Source organism: Plodia interpunctella, chromosome Z (assembly GCF_027563975.2).
Source record: "Plodia interpunctella isolate USDA-ARS_2022_Savannah chromosome Z, ilPloInte3.2, whole genome shotgun sequence".
In the NCBI taxonomy this organism is placed as follows: domain Eukaryota; kingdom Metazoa; phylum Arthropoda; class Insecta; order Lepidoptera; family Pyralidae; genus Plodia; species Plodia interpunctella.
This window is the reverse complement of record NC_071324.2, coordinates 8,597,234-8,615,247: the sequence shown is the minus strand read 5'-3', so window position 1 is coordinate 8,615,247 and position 18,014 is coordinate 8,597,234. Positions and strand designations below refer to the sequence as shown.

General features: G+C 32.6%; 1 protein-coding gene across 3 annotated transcripts in view; it reads right to left on the bottom strand.

The window, feature by feature from the left end:
- The window catches only part of LOC128682763 (glutamate receptor 1-like), a 68,751-nt gene that overhangs the window by 33,634 nt on the left and 17,103 nt on the right, over nucleotides 1-18,014 (bottom strand). For all 3 annotated transcript variants that reach the window (XM_053767582.2, XM_053767583.2, XM_053767581.2), the window contains exons 3-4: nucleotides 17,383-17,510; nucleotides 16,020-16,149 (exon numbers count right to left, since the gene is read on the bottom strand). In XM_053767582.2, coding sequence (XP_053623557.1) covers nucleotides 16,020-16,149; nucleotides 17,383-17,510 — 258 coding nt within the window. The remainder of the gene's footprint in view (nucleotides 1-16,019; nucleotides 16,150-17,382; nucleotides 17,511-18,014) is intronic.

Here is an 18,014-nt window from a genome sequence, read left to right as displayed (position 1 = left end):
TTAGTCCATATGTGTTCCTAATATATATATATATATATATATATATATATATATATATATATATATATATATATATATATATATATATATATATATATATATATATAATATATATATGTGTGTGTCCATATGTATGCACAATTGTATTATTTTGTAGGTACTAATATTGTTTTATGGGCCATAAATATATTTGGTATTGTATTGTAAATTTAGTTTTAATAAAGAAATAAAGTAGACAAAGAAAAAGTCATATCTGACAACTGATAATAATTTTTGTATGAATACGACGAAAATAAATAAAATTACCTTGTGCACATAAGTATCAAGTAAAAATCTTACTTACGTTGCGCGCTCTGCGTTACACCGAGAGCCGCCGCCGTCTCGCGTGACGTGTTCAACAATATAAAAGTATTGAGATACCTTTATAATTCTCATTCCTACTTAAAATAATTCGGCGTGCGTATTTTTTAATTTCACGACATTTCAGAATCTATTAATGCAATTTAGTGCTGTAAAGCACAAAATTTATCTTCGTGAAATTATCTTGAAGATGAAATATTCTCAATACTTACTCAATACTTTCATTTTAATTTACAATATCTTTTTACATATAAAATGCCTTATAGAGACTTAATTTATAAAATATAGATAATATTGTGTCGCGGACTTTTTATGTATCTACTAAAAAGCTATATTTTTGTGATACATGACCAAATAGAGACCAGTTAGATGACCAAAACTATATTTTCGTCATCTATATCAGTAACTAAGTATATTCCATGAAGAATTAAAAAAATATATCCCATCACAAATTTGGCATTTCTTCAATTATATATATGTATTGATGATGATGATGATATTGATAGGTATGTAACGAAAAAATTGTCAGTTGATGATTTTGTTCTAAAATTGAGTTGCAATATTTCACACGAATTAACACTTACTAAGGATCCGCCCCGGCTTTGTTTTGGTAAAAACATAATAAACCATATACCATCCTCAGGAATTACACTATGATGAAATGCACATTCACAAGTTCATGAAAATTAGTGTAGAATTTTTTGAGTTTACATGATACTCGTAGACAGACAAGCGGCAGATTGGCAGATTCGTTTTATAATTTGTAAGAAGACCATTATCGCATGAGTTCTCACATTAAATTCGGCCTATTCAAGAATTACTACTGCAATAAACATTTCTAGCGAATCGATTTGCTAAATTTGTCTGTGGTTCACGTCATCCCCATTTCTTCAGCAATTTCCTACGACGGGATATTTTTTGTTCGTTTCCTCTCTTTCAACCCTATATTCCAATATCCTTGCTTATAGGTTACAAATTGGATTAGAAAGACGAGGCCTGGTGTCTTAGTGAAATTGATTTTACGAGAAACATTTTATCTTGACAAACTAGGAAACACAATTTGTTACTGTATTGCTTTCTACAAATGCTTTGTTATTGAATTTTTCTATTCCTGACACTACTTTAGCGAAGTTTGATAGGAATCCCCCATGTATTTCATCATCATTCTGATGTAATAATATAATCAAGTTTCAAAGCGAAAAGACGTCTGAAAAGACGGCAATTTCGCTTTGAAACTTTAATGAAATAGTTAAATCAATTATTGAGTCATCAAATGATAAAAGAATTGCTCATTGCAAAGAGCAATACCTTCCTGCTCTCAGTTTGAAACAAGCTCGCAGAAGTCATGGCTTGGAGACCGTCCAATTATAAATTAACTTAAGTCTAATTTGGCCCACTATGGCGCAAAGGTGCCATTTGGTATTATTTTACCTTCAGCAATATATTAAAGTCTACTTCTACTTGCGGGTTCACGTTTTAATTGCTAGTTGGAAACATTTAACGAGGTAATTCCATCTTTTATACACCTAGGGCTATAGTGGAAATGAATCATGAATTTTTGAGGTCTTCAATCTAAGAGTTCTAGGAGCTGCATTTTAACTTTTTTTCTTCTTACAATAGGGAGTATTACTTGTACTATGTATATATGTATACTAGCACATTTATTCCGCAAGAGTACAGCACTATATGTTAGGTACACAAAAGCTTTTTGCTATGTCGATTAAAACATTTATTTTAGAGTACTTTATTAATCCTTTCAAGTAAGCATTCGTTTGTGAAAATATACAACAATGTAGCATATTCGAGTGCTGAAATATTGGGAAAAATCGTTTCCTATAAAAATTTTTCGAAAACTATGGGATACGCCTTTCGTTATTAAATATACAAGCCATTAAACGGTCGAAAAAAAGCTCGGAACACTTCACACGTGAAGACTTATTAAAATATGGACTTCATACAGGTAAGATCTTCAGTCAAAATCAAGTTCAAATCAGTTTATGACCACAACTGACCAAATAATTCAGAATATAACCTAAAATAGTGTTATTACTTTAAGGATAATCCACTAAATCCTTCCTTTTTCCTTGAAACTCGCACTACGATTGCGTAGAAGGTGTTTTTGTCATAAATCTGCAACAATATTGAAAATTGACGCTTTTTCCCTCCATTGGCAATGTTTGTGTACCTTAGTTGTACTAGTAGCGCCATCTGCGCTAAGCTTTGCGTAATATGCCTATATTCAAAACCATAATAAATTTGTGGATTGACAAAATAATTTCCACTTTTGTCTTTGACTCGGAAATTTTAGGAGGATACTGTAAAGTACAAACAAATTTACATATATAAGGGCATGTAATTTAGAGAAGCTTTAATGATAGAATATTAAATGTGTCCATGAGAACGGATTTAAAATATTGTATTAGAGCTCAAGACCGACGCACAGTACACAAATGATGCAGAAAATTGCAAAACCATTTTGCCATTTCTAATCGTAATAGGATTTTATGTCCCGAATGTTTCTAAAAAACTAATGCAGTATTTTTTGTTAACAGCTAGTTAGTTCATTTGTAAAAAGGTAAATAAAAATATAAAAATTTAATGAGTGAACAAATGAGTGTTTTATCCCAAAATAAAAATGGACTACACATGTACCCCGCGCGCCCGTTGAAGGAAGGAAATATAGCGCGCGCATTCAAGTGTTAATGGATAAACCCTGTTATTGATAAAAAGTTAAAACTGTAAATGATAGATATTTTGTCTCTTTCTATTAATAGCAAATATTATAAATATGATAAAACATATGATTTTACCTCGGTAAAAATAATCACAGCAACAAAAGAGAGCAAAATGGCTACAAATTGAGCAACGCAATTCACGTCAAAAGCGAGTTAGGGAATTCTTTCAAGTCAATTCTCAGAATCCAATTGAAAAGAACTGTAAACTGGCAAGGAAGTGGCCTCAACTATTTTCTATGTGACCCGACTTCACCGATATTTTATTTTTCTTGTTCTTGTACAGATTTTATTGACATAATTACACTACATTGTCGAACATTATTATTTGAAAAAAAAAAGTTTGTTTTTTGTTGAAACCTTGCATTTTTAAGATATGAAGGTAGAACGGAGTCCTTTCTATCTTTATATTCAAAATTTATTTTAAACATAATTTGTATATATGACAACTTTAGGCGACTGGGACTGCAAAATATTGCGACCATCATCCCAGTCGTTAAGAAAATATAACCGCATATTTTTCTAATCAGATGAAGCGAAGTTTTTATATGTGCAGATCCATAATATAATAAAGTATATTACTAAATGCAAATAGAAAAAGTCTTTCAACGTATTTTAATTCAAAACTTTTCATTAAAATTATTATACTTACATCACTTACTGACGTCAAAAATGTAGATATTTACTGTCGACTTCAAAATCATAATCAAATCATTTATTCTGAAAATTTTCCAGTGCAGCAATTATTTTTCCAATTGATTTTTAACATAGATAAAAGAAATATATGATTTTTAATAATTCAATTGATAACGAAAACAAAATTAGCCGGAGATTAGGTAGGTATGCTTTTTTTAAATTTACATGACATTTGTATTTTTAAACTAGGTATTTTTTTTAATTTTTTTATTTATTTACGGCCAATATTAAGTGGCCTTAGTTTTAGCATTTTTATTACTATTAAAATATATTTATACAAAAAACTTATACAAACGTATAGACATAATATATAAATTGTAGATTTGTTATGAGATTACTGCCATGCTTGGGCATGAATTTATTTTAATTACATGTGGTACATATTGTGTTTATATATAGCTGTGCATATAATGTAACTAGAACGGTAGTGGAGTCAGCGAAGCGGTGCAACAAAAGTTTCCAACTTCACCGCTGCGTGCCGCCGAGGTATTATGAAATAAATGCTGTGTGTTTAACCTGAAATGAATGATATTCTCGATTCTAGATACGATAGATCAACTTAGCTAGGGAATCTAGAATCTCAACTAAAATAACTTACTTCTTTTTTAACTTACTTCCTTAAGATTTAGTGGTAAATATTTTTAAAACCTATTTTCGATACCTACCTAGTAAACAATTTTTTATCTTATTTGTATACATAATAAACTTTAATAATATGTACCTGTGCACAATACGACACAATAGGAATCTCTAAAATTCGTTATTATTGTAGCATTGTGCTAGAACACTGTGAATAAATAAATAAGCAAAAAACTATAAACTAAAAATAAAGCAAATTTATTAAAAACGAAAATAAATCTAATTATATACATGATTTACATTTCTATAGGTCGGTTAACTAATTTGTACTCGAGACAAGTATCGAGTACACATCTCGACCAATCAGCGCTCATCACGCATGTCTTATTGGAACATGGAACATGATCAGTCGATAGATTTGTAGGTAATGGCTCCGAAAATTATAATTATTATTACTTAACTAAAAATTTAAATACGACATCAATATTCCCTCGTGGGTGAGTTTCTTATTCGATTATTTTTATTCTAACTATTGTAATATGTTTTAGTCTCTTTTCTTTCTGGAAAAGTAACTTTATTTTCTTGATTGTAAACTGGCCAAGCCTCTTGTGTCCCCTAAATTTCCTACGACATTTATATCCGTCATGCCTGAAGCTATTGTTCTGCGCTTTCCAGGATATAAACACCTACTATATACTATATCCTATATACCTACTACGGAAGGAAATTGTGCTACTTACCATATAACTGGTTTCAGCAAGTCGGAGAACCGACGCTGCGTCTATTAGCTATCAACTTCCTCATTTGAACGGCGGTTCCCAAGCTACTACTACCAAGATCTACGTGACTGGATGAAGACTGAAAGACTTCAGTCTATGAGTCATTGTTAGTAACAGACGTTACTAACAACTCGAAATAAAATTTCAGTTATTATTTTATCGCGTACTCTAAGACTAGTAAAATATATTTATTACTATGATTCCAATTCATGTTTTTGTCATCTTTAATTCAATTCCCCGTTTCCCGCTACGATTTCCGCTACGTGTCTCGTTCCGAAACTTGTCCTGCAATGTCCGCTACGTGTCCCACTCCCGCTTCCCGTAACCTTTCTTCAAAAATAATAAAGTTTCGCATAAATGTACACCCCTACATCATTCCCCTAGAGATGCAATTTTTAAAATGTATATTTTTAGTTTATAAATTACCAACTACAAATTTAAATTTTAAAAAATTATGTGTCTGATCAAAATTGACGAAGTTTCATACAAACTGGCAACCCCTATTTCACCCCCTTAGGGTTGGAATTTCGATATATCCTTTCTACTTCTGGGCCTCAGTATTTTTTGAGATTTCGTGATATTTCGGGTGAGTGATTTTCGCTTTTATAGATAGTAGATTGGGCTAAACACTCTATAATACTAATACATAAAGTAGAAAAACGAAAAATATAAATTTATTTCAGAATAAATTATATTTAGGTGATTATATTTTGATTTTATTATTAGTAATATTAAGAAATGCGTTACATGAAAATTTTATTGCAGAAAAAAACCATTTAAAAAGCGTATTAAATGACATCGCCGTTACTACGTTCTGTAAGCTGATACTTGACCGTCAGCTTAGTGTGCTCTGTGTGTTCCGCTGTAACTTGATATTTTGATAGAATAGAGGTACAAAGCTTTCTAGCTGAAGGATCATAGAATTCGGTTGCTAAAGGCTTCCATATTCCCTTTTATTTCTCGATTTTCCTCGACGTACTTACTCAAAGCTTTCAAGTGACGCCTTTATACGACTGATATAGTTATCATACATGCTTTTCTCGGTAGTCCTCTTACGCTAGAATCCCATTTTGGTGTCACGTAAATAAATATACATTCCACAAAGTTGATTTATTAAAAAGTAACGTATTCAAGAAATTGTGATTCAAATACGGCTGAACATTTTTAACAAAACTTAAATACCTACCTACGTATTTCAAATGTGGTTCAATTTTTTTTTACTTGGAGTAATACAACTCAAAAACAAATTAGAACTAGTTACTGAACAAACAATATTTTCTTTACGAATACTATCAAGGTGTAGCAATAATTACCTCAATTTATGGTAATCCCAACCCGATTCTCACGCAATAGAACTTTTTCGTTCAAACTCATTGTACAGTAGAATAATTATATTCTATTATAAAAGTGCGTATATTTTCAAAGCACCATTCGAAGAATTCTCATTCGAACTGTCAAGGCAAAGGAAGTATAGACAAGATATTGCATTACGTTTGAACGTTTTTAAAAAAGGTTTGGCAGCGTTTGTCGCAACCGTCTAATATTCATATATCCAATTAATATTCTCCTTACATATGAAATTGGCGTTTGGTATAGGAGGAACAAAAAGTCGAATATTTTTTAATATACTGTATTTATTTAATTAAAGTAAGAACCATTATTTTATCTATGCATTTTTGCCATATGGTAGGTAGCTCATTGATCCCTTTACTAAAAAAAACCATTAGGACGGGAATCAATAAAATCTTTGAAGGCTGTTTGGGCTGCCCTATCGGAGTTGAATTTTTTCCCTTTGAAGAAGTTATTGAAATTTCGAAAAAAATGGTAATCTGTTGGAGTAAGATCAACGCACAACCGTGCGTTGTCGTGAAGCAGCAGTGGCGTGGAGCGATTGACCAACCTCGGTTGTTTAGCAGCTAGCTTTTCCATCATAGTTTGCAATTGCTGACAACAGACGTCTTCCGCAATCGCCTGGCAAAATTTGAGAAAACTGTAATGAACGACACTGGCACTAGTCCACCAAACGCTTTTTTTGAGTCGCACGATTTGCACGATTTGGCTGGCTGGCCAGAGTCCAGCCATTGCGATAAGCGTTTCCGATTGTCGAAGAGAATCCACTTTTCATCATAGGTAATGATTTGATTTAAAAACCTTTATTATTGTGCCGGTTAAGTAATGTAAGGCAGCAGTCGACACGCGTTTGCCGGTTTGCTTCTCTCAATTTTAAGTTTCTTAATCTTCCCAATTTTCTTTAAGTGGATTAAAATAGTTTTATCTCTAACACCGAAGCCTGAAGCTAACTCGGACGTGGTTTGCGATGGATAACCTTCAATTCTTCATTATCAACTAGGGTCTCCGGCCGTCCACAGGGCTTGTTCTGCAGGTCGAAATTTCCAGAACGAAAACGTTGGAACTGAAAACGCACTGTTTTCTTTTGCGATACGACCGCCATATACATCATTAACCCTTCGAGCCGTTTCTGCAGCACTGGTGCCACGGTGGAACTCGTACTCGTAAATAACGCGATATTTGTTTTTCATTTTGTAAACTGAGATACGCAAACAGAAAAATGTGAAGAAAAAATCAAATGAATAGCGGTTAACGAAACACAAATACATGTGTAAATAGCTGTATAAATTTGAATTTAAAATTCTTAACCTAATAGGAGAAATTTGTGATTAAAGTGGCCAGCACAACAAAACGCCAATTTCATATGTAAGGACCTAATATTATACTTTATTATTATTCATTTGGCAATATATGGTAACAAAAGTTAATGTTTCTTTAATATGATACGTAATATATTATAACTATTGCGTACTTAAGAAAAATAATTATGTTCTAAATTTCAAATTTAAATGTTTCGTAAAATAAAATAAAAAACGGAATGGCTTATTTTTGCTTTCCCTAGGTGACAACGTTTCTTGTGATAAACATGTCATTCCTTCACAATTCGAGTATGAACTTTCATCTACTGGTCCACAGCACTCGAAGCGTAGGGGTTAGCGTTTCATTTTTCATCATCGAAATGATTCGAAGTGAGACGCAGCGAACCAATGACATTATAGTACGATCGACGCTGCGTCACAATGGCGCAATTTGATTGGTCCGCTGTGTCTCATTTCGAATTGATTCGATAGTGAGAAATGAAATGCTAACCCACACTTTGCCCACGTGTGAGCAAATTTCGATTGTCTGTCTGAAAATTTTTACCAATGTAAACTTTTTTTGATTGCACGAGAGTCGGACCTCAGATTAAAAACAAAAGTTAACGTGAGTATAGTTGTGATGGAAATCCCGCGACCTATAAACAAAATTGTTATAATATAAAAGAATGAAAGTACATAGTATTTATTTTTTAAATGAATGGCCTCTGAGTATTTTTATCGCAAAATAAAGGTATTTTCTGGAATGTAAACAATTTAATTATTATTCATAATTTAGAACAAAAGCAAAAATGACAAACATCGTACTCCTTCAACATCGTTACTGAACGAGAGCGATCGAACAATATGAATTATAGAGAAATATTAAAAGGACAAAAAAAACACAATGTCATCGGCCAGGATGGCTCCCAACTTCGAGGTACAGCCGGCAGCATTGAGTGCTACAAAATAACAAAAGCGACGAAGCGTTCGAAAATTTAAGTATAAAAGTGCCACGACAACCGCACAACAATTGCTGCTTTTAAAATCCGTTCACTTTAAAACAGTTGTGAAAACAAGTTTGAGCCGACGCCTATATATTGCATTTCGGTAAATTCTATTTACGTTTTTCACAACTTATTTAACTTGCAATTGTAACTGTTCGCGTTATTTGAAATGAGTTATTTGAAGAACTTTAACTGAAATTTTGTATGTACTCGTTTAGTTTAGATGGCAATGTATTCTTACATTTATGGCATGAAATGACCTGATGGTGCACTTAGGAAGGCTACAGATGAGGAAACTTCTCAACAGTTATCAAAATTTTTAAAATGTGTTGAATGCAATAACGACTGTCTGTGTCTGTCTGTAAAAACATTTATTCGTTAAAGTGTTCTGGGTATCTAGAAGAAACAAAATATACTCGTACCAACAACACTGAATCGAAACAAGTTAGTTGTTAAACAGCAAAATTCTATATTAATATTATTTTGTGTGAATTAAAATCAAATAACGTTCTCTCAAAGGCTACGTAACTCATAAAATTAATTACGATTCGGATGACAAGGACCGCGATCGATAACTTTGAAAGGGAGCTTATTGTCGGGTTTTGGATTACAACATCATGTACCTCGGATTCTTGATAGTTCACTACTCTACAATAGGGTAGATAATTGTAAATAAATTGTACAATTTAGATAAACTAGGTGTATTTAAAATACTCAATCATTATTTATACATAAACTGTAACAATGAAGCTGGAAAATTTAAAGTTAGTTGCCACATCGGTTATTAAAAAAGAAAAATAAACCAACCTAAAAATCTAAAACTTTTTAGCATTTTTTAAGAAGTCATTATCATAAACGCAATAGTTAAAGTACATAGCTGTTGACGGCAACCAGAAAAACGCTTACTTTTTAGATTAGGGAGTTTCCTAAAGTAATTTTATTCGATTTGTTGTATCTACACAATTTTTAACTACCTATAAGTACATAATAAAGTTATATCCATTTTTAGACAAATAAACCTTTTTTTGTATAGTTAGTATGAAAATATTGTTGCTTGCTTTCAAACTTATATATAATCGGTATTTTTGTGAGCACAAACAAAACCAGTTTTACTATGAGTACTTATTATATTATGTCAAGTTTGATAGAAAACTCACATGTTACGCATCGTACTTAAATATACTGTATATGTGATACGGCTCGTATCACGGCAAATAGTATCACATTACGCGACATTCCCAAGTTACCCGCAGCGTTAGTCTACCTGTGACTACGCTTTGAAACTTTATTAATATAAAATATGAATCTTTGCACGTCCACAAATGTGTATTTTGTAAGACAATATAAACAACCCGTAGGATGAGTTACACCGCCGCTGACCTTTATACATGATGGCGTACTTTGCGGTTTTATGCACAGGTCAAAGTTAACGTCAAAATTTACTGCACTCACTATTGAGTTAGAAATTCTTTGTTGATAGAAAGTTTGCACTATTCTACGTCGCATAATAGAATCTTACATGACTCAACACGAAGTTTAAAAAATGGGTTAAGATGTATATTATCTGCTCATATCTGCTTAAGCTACTAAGACGACAACACTCCTTGTTTCTTATTTATTCGGGGCTACAACCACTCGAGCCTGGGTTGCGCGCGTATTTACGGCCGCTGCATAAATATCAATTTCCCTGTTATTCGCCATAAATTCACATTTTGATATAGCGGCTCAGAGTGGGACTCATATTCTTTTTACCTTAAATTACAGCGAAGTGGTTCGCATTTTGATATAAAACATAATTGTGTGTATATTTTTGTAATTTGATTTCACAAACAAATTACACTCTCTTTTGGTCTACTTATTGCGAAATGTCCCCAAAATGTCATTGACATAATAATATTATTATAAACAGATTGTTACGATCATAATGGAATTATTAAGCAAGATAAGTGTAACGATGACCATCTGTGACAATTTTGAGCAAATATGATAAATTAAATTTTAGAGTTGATTTTGGAATCATTTCATTCGATTTCTGTACTTGCCATAAAATAAAATCTATTTTAATTATTGTTACTGTACGTTATAGTACTGCATGTTGATTCCGCTTTTGTATTATCATTCATGAAATATGTCTGTACGTATGTTTGTATGAGTAAACAAACAAGACAAACATAAAGTTTGTTTTGGTAATTTGAAATAACATAAGTGTACTTTTTATCCCGAAATTCCTACATAAGCGAGGCACCGAGGCGCAGCGTGTAATTCATAATTGTATATTAAAATTTGAGAGTAAGTATATTGTTATTGTTTGTAAATGAACAACAAAGGAAGGGCTGATTTCCATTTCAGGGGTGTTCACTAAGCTGATTTTGTAAAATGAAGTATAAATCGATTCTTCACAGCCCGTGTGACAAAGGCTATACAAAATTAAATCCTTTCATGAGCTTTCTTTGTCAAATTCGTCTTGCCTTTTCTACTGATCTAAATAAGGGCCATCTGTTCACATTGTTTTTTTTACCTATCTTATTAACTAAAAAACGAAAAAGTTTTTTTTGTTTTTATTTCGGGTGGATTGCTTCTGTTGATTTCACAGTAAGTAGATAACGAAATAGAGCTTCCCAAAAAATATATAACAAATAAAACTGAAATTCTACCTATTTTGATCTCTCAACTTTCTAACAAGCTGATCAGTCAGCTAAATTAGATTTGTATAGAAAATATTTTAAACTATCGTCTCCCAAATAAACCGTTTAATCATCTAATCAACTTTGTGTAGAAAAATATTAATATCACAATCAAGTCTTTGTTATTCCAGCTTATTGTAAAAATTTAGTAAAACAGTATCTCGTCTCCCTTACGGGATAGACAGTTATGAGTTCCGAAACTAGAAGGTCCTATTTATGGTCGTATGACGACGAGTTCATTGGTGGAATTGAGATTACAATAAAGAAACCTTGAATGACTCTAACAATTTGCGCAGGAAAAGTTGGAAGGAGAGTTCCAGAGGTATTTTTTCTGGCATTCAATGTTTTCGCTCGCTCATAGACCAGTAATAAAGCATGAATATTTTAGTAGATGTTTAAAAACTGTAGGTGTGATAATTTTCCGAATATTATCATAATGGATACCAAAAAAGTAATAAAAATAAAACTGAGACTGGGTTATTAGTTTTGTATTAAGTACATAATGCGACCAGAATTTAGCATCTTAAGACCAGGATAAGATTAGTCATAACTTATTTCAAAATACGTTCACAGTTCACTGTGCATACTGAGCGACAAGACCCGCGCCAGAATAAATTGAATCTAGATAATATCATCCCAGCTTGAATGTTGATTTTATATCAAGACATTTTTAATATATTATCATGTTTTTATCAGCAATCTTTTATAACGTTATCTTTTTTGAATGCTTTAGACAATCCAAAGCATAAATAAAATATAATCGCATTTTATTCATATTGTTTGAAATAACGATAACCCATTTGTACTCCAAAATATTTTTTTGTATTTTTTATAAAAACTTCTTAAATTTTCGTTAAAAATATCATGTAATTAGGTAATAAAAAAGCTTTTATTTGTTTGCTGGTGTCCATAGACCTCGTGTTATTGTATATTGACAATATAATGTGATTGGGATCGCTCAAGCATGCTCGTCTGCCTATAAGTGGGCTACTATACATAGGAGATATTAAATTAAAACAAATATGGGGGATCTATGTAGGATTTTGTCTGCCTGTTATTATGTCGTCTGTACTGTATGTTTGTTCGGGCGTCTCGTAAAAACTACTGGATGGAATTTGATGCGGTTTTCACAATAGATGGTCTAACTTCAACTTTGTGTTATCGGTTTCGTCGCGATATGTTGCTTATAACTCGAGATATTTACAAATATAATATATATGAGCGATCACATGTAATATAATTCTATAGTAAAAGTATAAAAGTAATAAGCAAAATATAAACTGAAGTCATAAGATTCATCTGTTCTAAATTGAGCTAAATTGTAAACTTGCTTGCCAGCTACTGGTTAATGCTAGTGGCAGCACTGATATGTCAAAGTGACAGTTACCGTTACCTCTAGCTTACCCGTTTTACTCGCATAGTGGGGCACACCCTATGGAAGTAAAACGGGCATGCTGGATGTAGTCTTTATACATTTTACATTAGGGAAAAAATGTTTATTGTTTCAAATAAAAGAAGAGCTGAATTAATCGTAAAATACGTCGTCAATAATCACAATCTTGACAATAGTCTGACAATAGGATGCAAAGTAGAGAAAAACATAATAGATAAGCGTATGTACCTTGGGCTTTAACAATCAGTGGTATCTGAAGAAACTCGGCAAACGCTCCGGTGAGAGGTACATATTTCCGGCATTAACCCTTGGTCGAAATTATGAAAAAAAAAACTACCTTGATTTAATTATTGCTAAAAATAACTCAATGTAGAAAATGTCACCTACGTCTTTTTCCGCAGGATGACGGTGTAATAAATGCGAGCACCTAGTTGTAGAAGTGAAGTCATAATATGCAGCGCCGGTGGTCTTGCAATCTGCACGTAGGACTTTATGGCGGGAGGGAAACGCTAGCGCAAGATAAAAGATAAAATGAACAAGTGCAAAATTATTGCAACACCCGGGAAAATTTACCAGATTACGGTCCGTGGTTTAGCGATATACGTTAGAAATGGAACTGAGCTTTATAATTACGATAAATATCATTTTTCACTACTCAATTCCCACTGGCCCGATCGGAATACGATCCCTTTGTTGCTGAATTGTCTTTATTATCTTCTGGCTCAAAAGTCTACCTTTTGAGCCAGAAGATAATACCTTAATTTTGTAGAATGCCAGTTGCGTACCTAGTTGTTTTGTTGCTATTGTTATAGTAATGGCCCGTTTTCAGGCCGGCGAAGAAAAAGAAGGTGGAAGTGTTGTAGCGACAGAAGGGGGCCACGCTGACACCGATGATGAATATATTCACGACGATGATGCATATACCACTGATAAGTAAGAAGATTGTACAATGCAAACAATAAAACACTGAAATAACTACTGTAAATGTGAATAGTAATGTTATACAGAACCCGATTAATCTATTTATTACTGTGCACAGCTCTGAACGAGAATATGAAGAAACAGGGTCGGAAGGTGAACAACAAGAAGAAATAGATGGAGAAGAGGTAGAGTTGGAAGGTATTGATGAGGAGAACAGGGAAAGAATAGAAGAAGAACAGGAAAGAGAAGACCATGAGATGATGGAGAGTCATCAGAGAAATCATATAGGTAACTTTTATATCCAAGATTTATTTTAAACCTACTGAAATCAAATTTACGCATCAGTTTTGTAAGACCTCAAACACTGATTATTGAAATTATAGTAAATGAAATAAATAAATGTCGAAAGGAATGTAAACTTGAAAATAAACTAAAACAAGACTGCATTATATTGGAATAATGTTAGAAATCTGAGAATAACTCAGATGTTTGTAGACCAGTGGAGTAGTTAATTAAATCTCTATCTCTATTCACAAGAAGTCTAGCTTTTCGCTCAAAGAGGAACTCCGACATTAACATTTTGCAAAGAACAACTAATAATAAATATAATAGCAATGCCACATGCAATGACCAAAAGAATTACTGAATAAATTCAAATTTCTATACAAAAAAGTAATTCATTACACTCAAATCAGCAAACAAAATACAACTAAAAACGAAGTACTTGAAAATCAAAAATAAAACACTGATTTTTGAGAAATCGTAGTAAAAAAATAAATTGATTATCCATTACAAATCTATCGGAATACACTATCAGACAGTAAAATGTGAACACTGTTTTCAAATAGGAGATGAAAAGCCGAGTTCACTATAATTACCGCCAGCAATAAAATCGAGGTGGTTTTAAAATCTGCACGTAAAACTTTATGGTAGTTGGGAAACGTTGTTTGATAAAGACTTCATTTTAAATAAAATTTTAGTATTCCAGGCTTATATAGGCACCGTTACAAACATATTGATACAACTGTAAATACAAATCACGGGGAAAATAATATACTCTACGATGAATTTTTAATCCCATTTATTAATATCTATGCTTAGAATAATACACTGTCATCCAAATTAATCGCGTGGGCGAAATTTCAGTTCAATCGGTGAAGATATTTGCTTCAAAATTGAGTTATAAGATTCCACCCAAACATAAATACTTACATACATTGCCAGTTAAATAAAAGCTTGTAAAAATATCACCAGATTTCGTTTTCCATCTGCCAGATCAGAAATTCTAAACACGGCTAAAATTCCACGTTGTTTCCGTTAACACCAATTAAATCAATCAAGCTTTTAGCGATGACTGGAATGTTGAATCGTAACATGATTTTATTGATTTGGAATTCAGACTCGAGTTATTTCATTCAAAAATTGTATCGTGGAATTTAAAAGTATGTAGTGAACTCTAAAAGCAATACTATTTATATATGGTATGTTTTGGTATGTTTACGATGAATATGGTAAAATGAGAGAAATTCTCTTAATAATAATACGTGGTTCCATGCTGAGCCGACAGAACGTCGGAGCTCAATGAACAAACGGTAGGTACTTAATTAGTGAACAGAATGGAATACTTTAAAGTAAAATTTCATTCCTCGTAGCCACACCAGGTGAATATATATTAAGTACAGATTTTCAATATAGTGCACGTTATTCCCAAAAACCATTATTTTAGTAAATAAATCTTATGTTATAGGTGGGTGGAGCGAATTCATAACTCGCAAGCCCATCCCAAATGAGGTGTTCGGCTACGATATCATAAAATATTATTTATAACCACTCCAAAATGTAAGGAGTTTGATATAAAGTAAAAAAAGGCCAGGGCGGTATTTAGTTGCATAATATTTTATATTTTCGTTAGTTCAGCTATTCTTCTCGTAAATAAATGAATATTGCGAATTATCTGGAGATTGGACGCTATACAGATTTCTAACACAGTAGAAAAATGTTGGGCATATCGAACAGATTGCGTTAAAAATTATGTTACAAGTGTTAGATAGAGCTAACTGGCCGGTATACAACGAATCTTTTGTTTTACATGAAATTACCTCAAATTATATAGTGGTTGTTGGTGGTGCTTGTAATCGGTGGTGATTTACCATGTTCATTTCTAAATATGCACCCATTGCATCCTGGTAGTAAGTAACAATTGATAAATTAAATAGTACTTACCATCATGAGAGTCGTACATGTAAATAATTTCTTTCCATCCGTAATGTACTATAGTGTCAACAATAGCTCGATGGTAATCAGGTCTCATGCTTACAGCGTGGTCGATCAGGCCTGACGATGGTGGAATCACCTGTTTTAAAAAAAAAAAGTTTCTAAAATTAAAATTTTCTGAATGGTATAAAACTGTTTCTAAATATATATTTATTTTTAATTACAGCCACAATTTCGAATGTTTCAATAAGTTACCGAATGTTTTTGTCTGGCCTAATAATAAAACTGAATAATGTATAGGAATCTAAATTATTGTTCAGTTACAATGTTAATTGTGTATTAGGTTAGAGGAAAAAACGATTTATATGTATCCAATATTGTTGGTGATGCTACGTAACTGCAATCTAATCTGAACAAATTGTTTTCGTCAGTAGTAAAACAGAAATTGAATTAGAGTAATGACTGTCAGAAAAAGCCGACCACTCGACTTTGATACTGCAAAAATATAAAATTAGAGAGAGTAAGTACTATAATATAAATGGGTTGCACCAGACAACTTTGACTTTAACTTTAATCTGTGATGAAAAACTCAAGGTACGCTATTTTGTCTAAACGTCGGTGGCGTGCAGGTTCAATTCAACGTCAAAGTGACTGATACTCTCACCGGTGGATTGTACCGTCAACTTTAACGTGCCAGAAACTCAAGGAACGTCATTTTTTCCAAAGATCAGCGATGAGGCGCGCCATTTAGAATGAACTCAAATTTGATCAAATTTGATGGTGCAGCTCATCCTAAGAGCATAAATGTGATGGTTGAAGAGAAAAGGTATCCGATAGAGGGTTTTATTGTATCTGTTTTATATTCTGAATTACATACAGTTTTTATAGACAATTAAAACACAAAAACACACATTGTAACTGTCATGCGTTATTCATTTATAATAGATGTAAAAATATTGGACTTTTCTTCTACACTCCTTATGTTTTGTGTTCTCGTATAGTGAGTTCATTTGTATTCATCTAAACAGTAACCCGGCCGTGCCGTTTTTAGTGAAAGTAATTGAAAAAATCCCCAGCCAGCCCAAATTTTGCCAGTTCACAGGATCCTAATAAATGTAAGATGATTGAAACTATACTTTTTATCTTTTGAAACTTAAATGCTGCGATGGAATTCTCAGGCTATGTAATTGAATATAAATGTTGTAAAATACTCGAAAGTAATAAGATTTGCAATTTTAAATGCAACTGCGTAATTAGTACAATACAAAAGATCGATTGCTATTGATAGATAATATATATTTTTAGTATTTAACTTTATGTTTGTATGATTTAAAACAAGCATAAGAAAGCATTTTTTATAAAATATTCTTACCTTTTCTGGAAACCATGGAGTAACGAATGGCATTTGGAAGGTGTTGGTATACGAATGTAACGTGTCGAAAGATTCAGCTGTCACTGCGCCCAACATTGCGAAGACTCCGCGGGCGAACTGGTTGCATACTAGAACAAAATATATTGTGTTGGTCAGCCTGTTCTAAATACGTGTTCCGCAGAGACTCTCCAAAATTTTCGTAGACAAATGTTTGGTGAAATATCGCTCATATTGAAAAAAATTCGAAACTAAGAAAACCTACAAAGAGACTTCATAATCCCTTAGATTTATCTGATCTGTTGCTAATTGTGAAAAATTATTTCTGACTGAACGTTCTTAATCCTCTTATTATATAGTTTCCAGTTAGATAATAATATTGGCTGTAAAATGTCTTCCATTGGGCTGACTTTAAAGTGACAGCTGGTAAAATTGCCAGCCGTGTGTCCGTTTCTTGCATCGAGGTCACAATCATGGAATTAGTAATCCGTCGAAGTACTTACTAAATCCATGGTCACAATAAAACAAATATGCTGTCGAATTTGAAATTATACGAGTATTTTTGTATGTATAAAATCATTTTGTTGAAGAGCCCAATGCGATCTAAATCTATCCCTTATTTATTCCGGAAACTT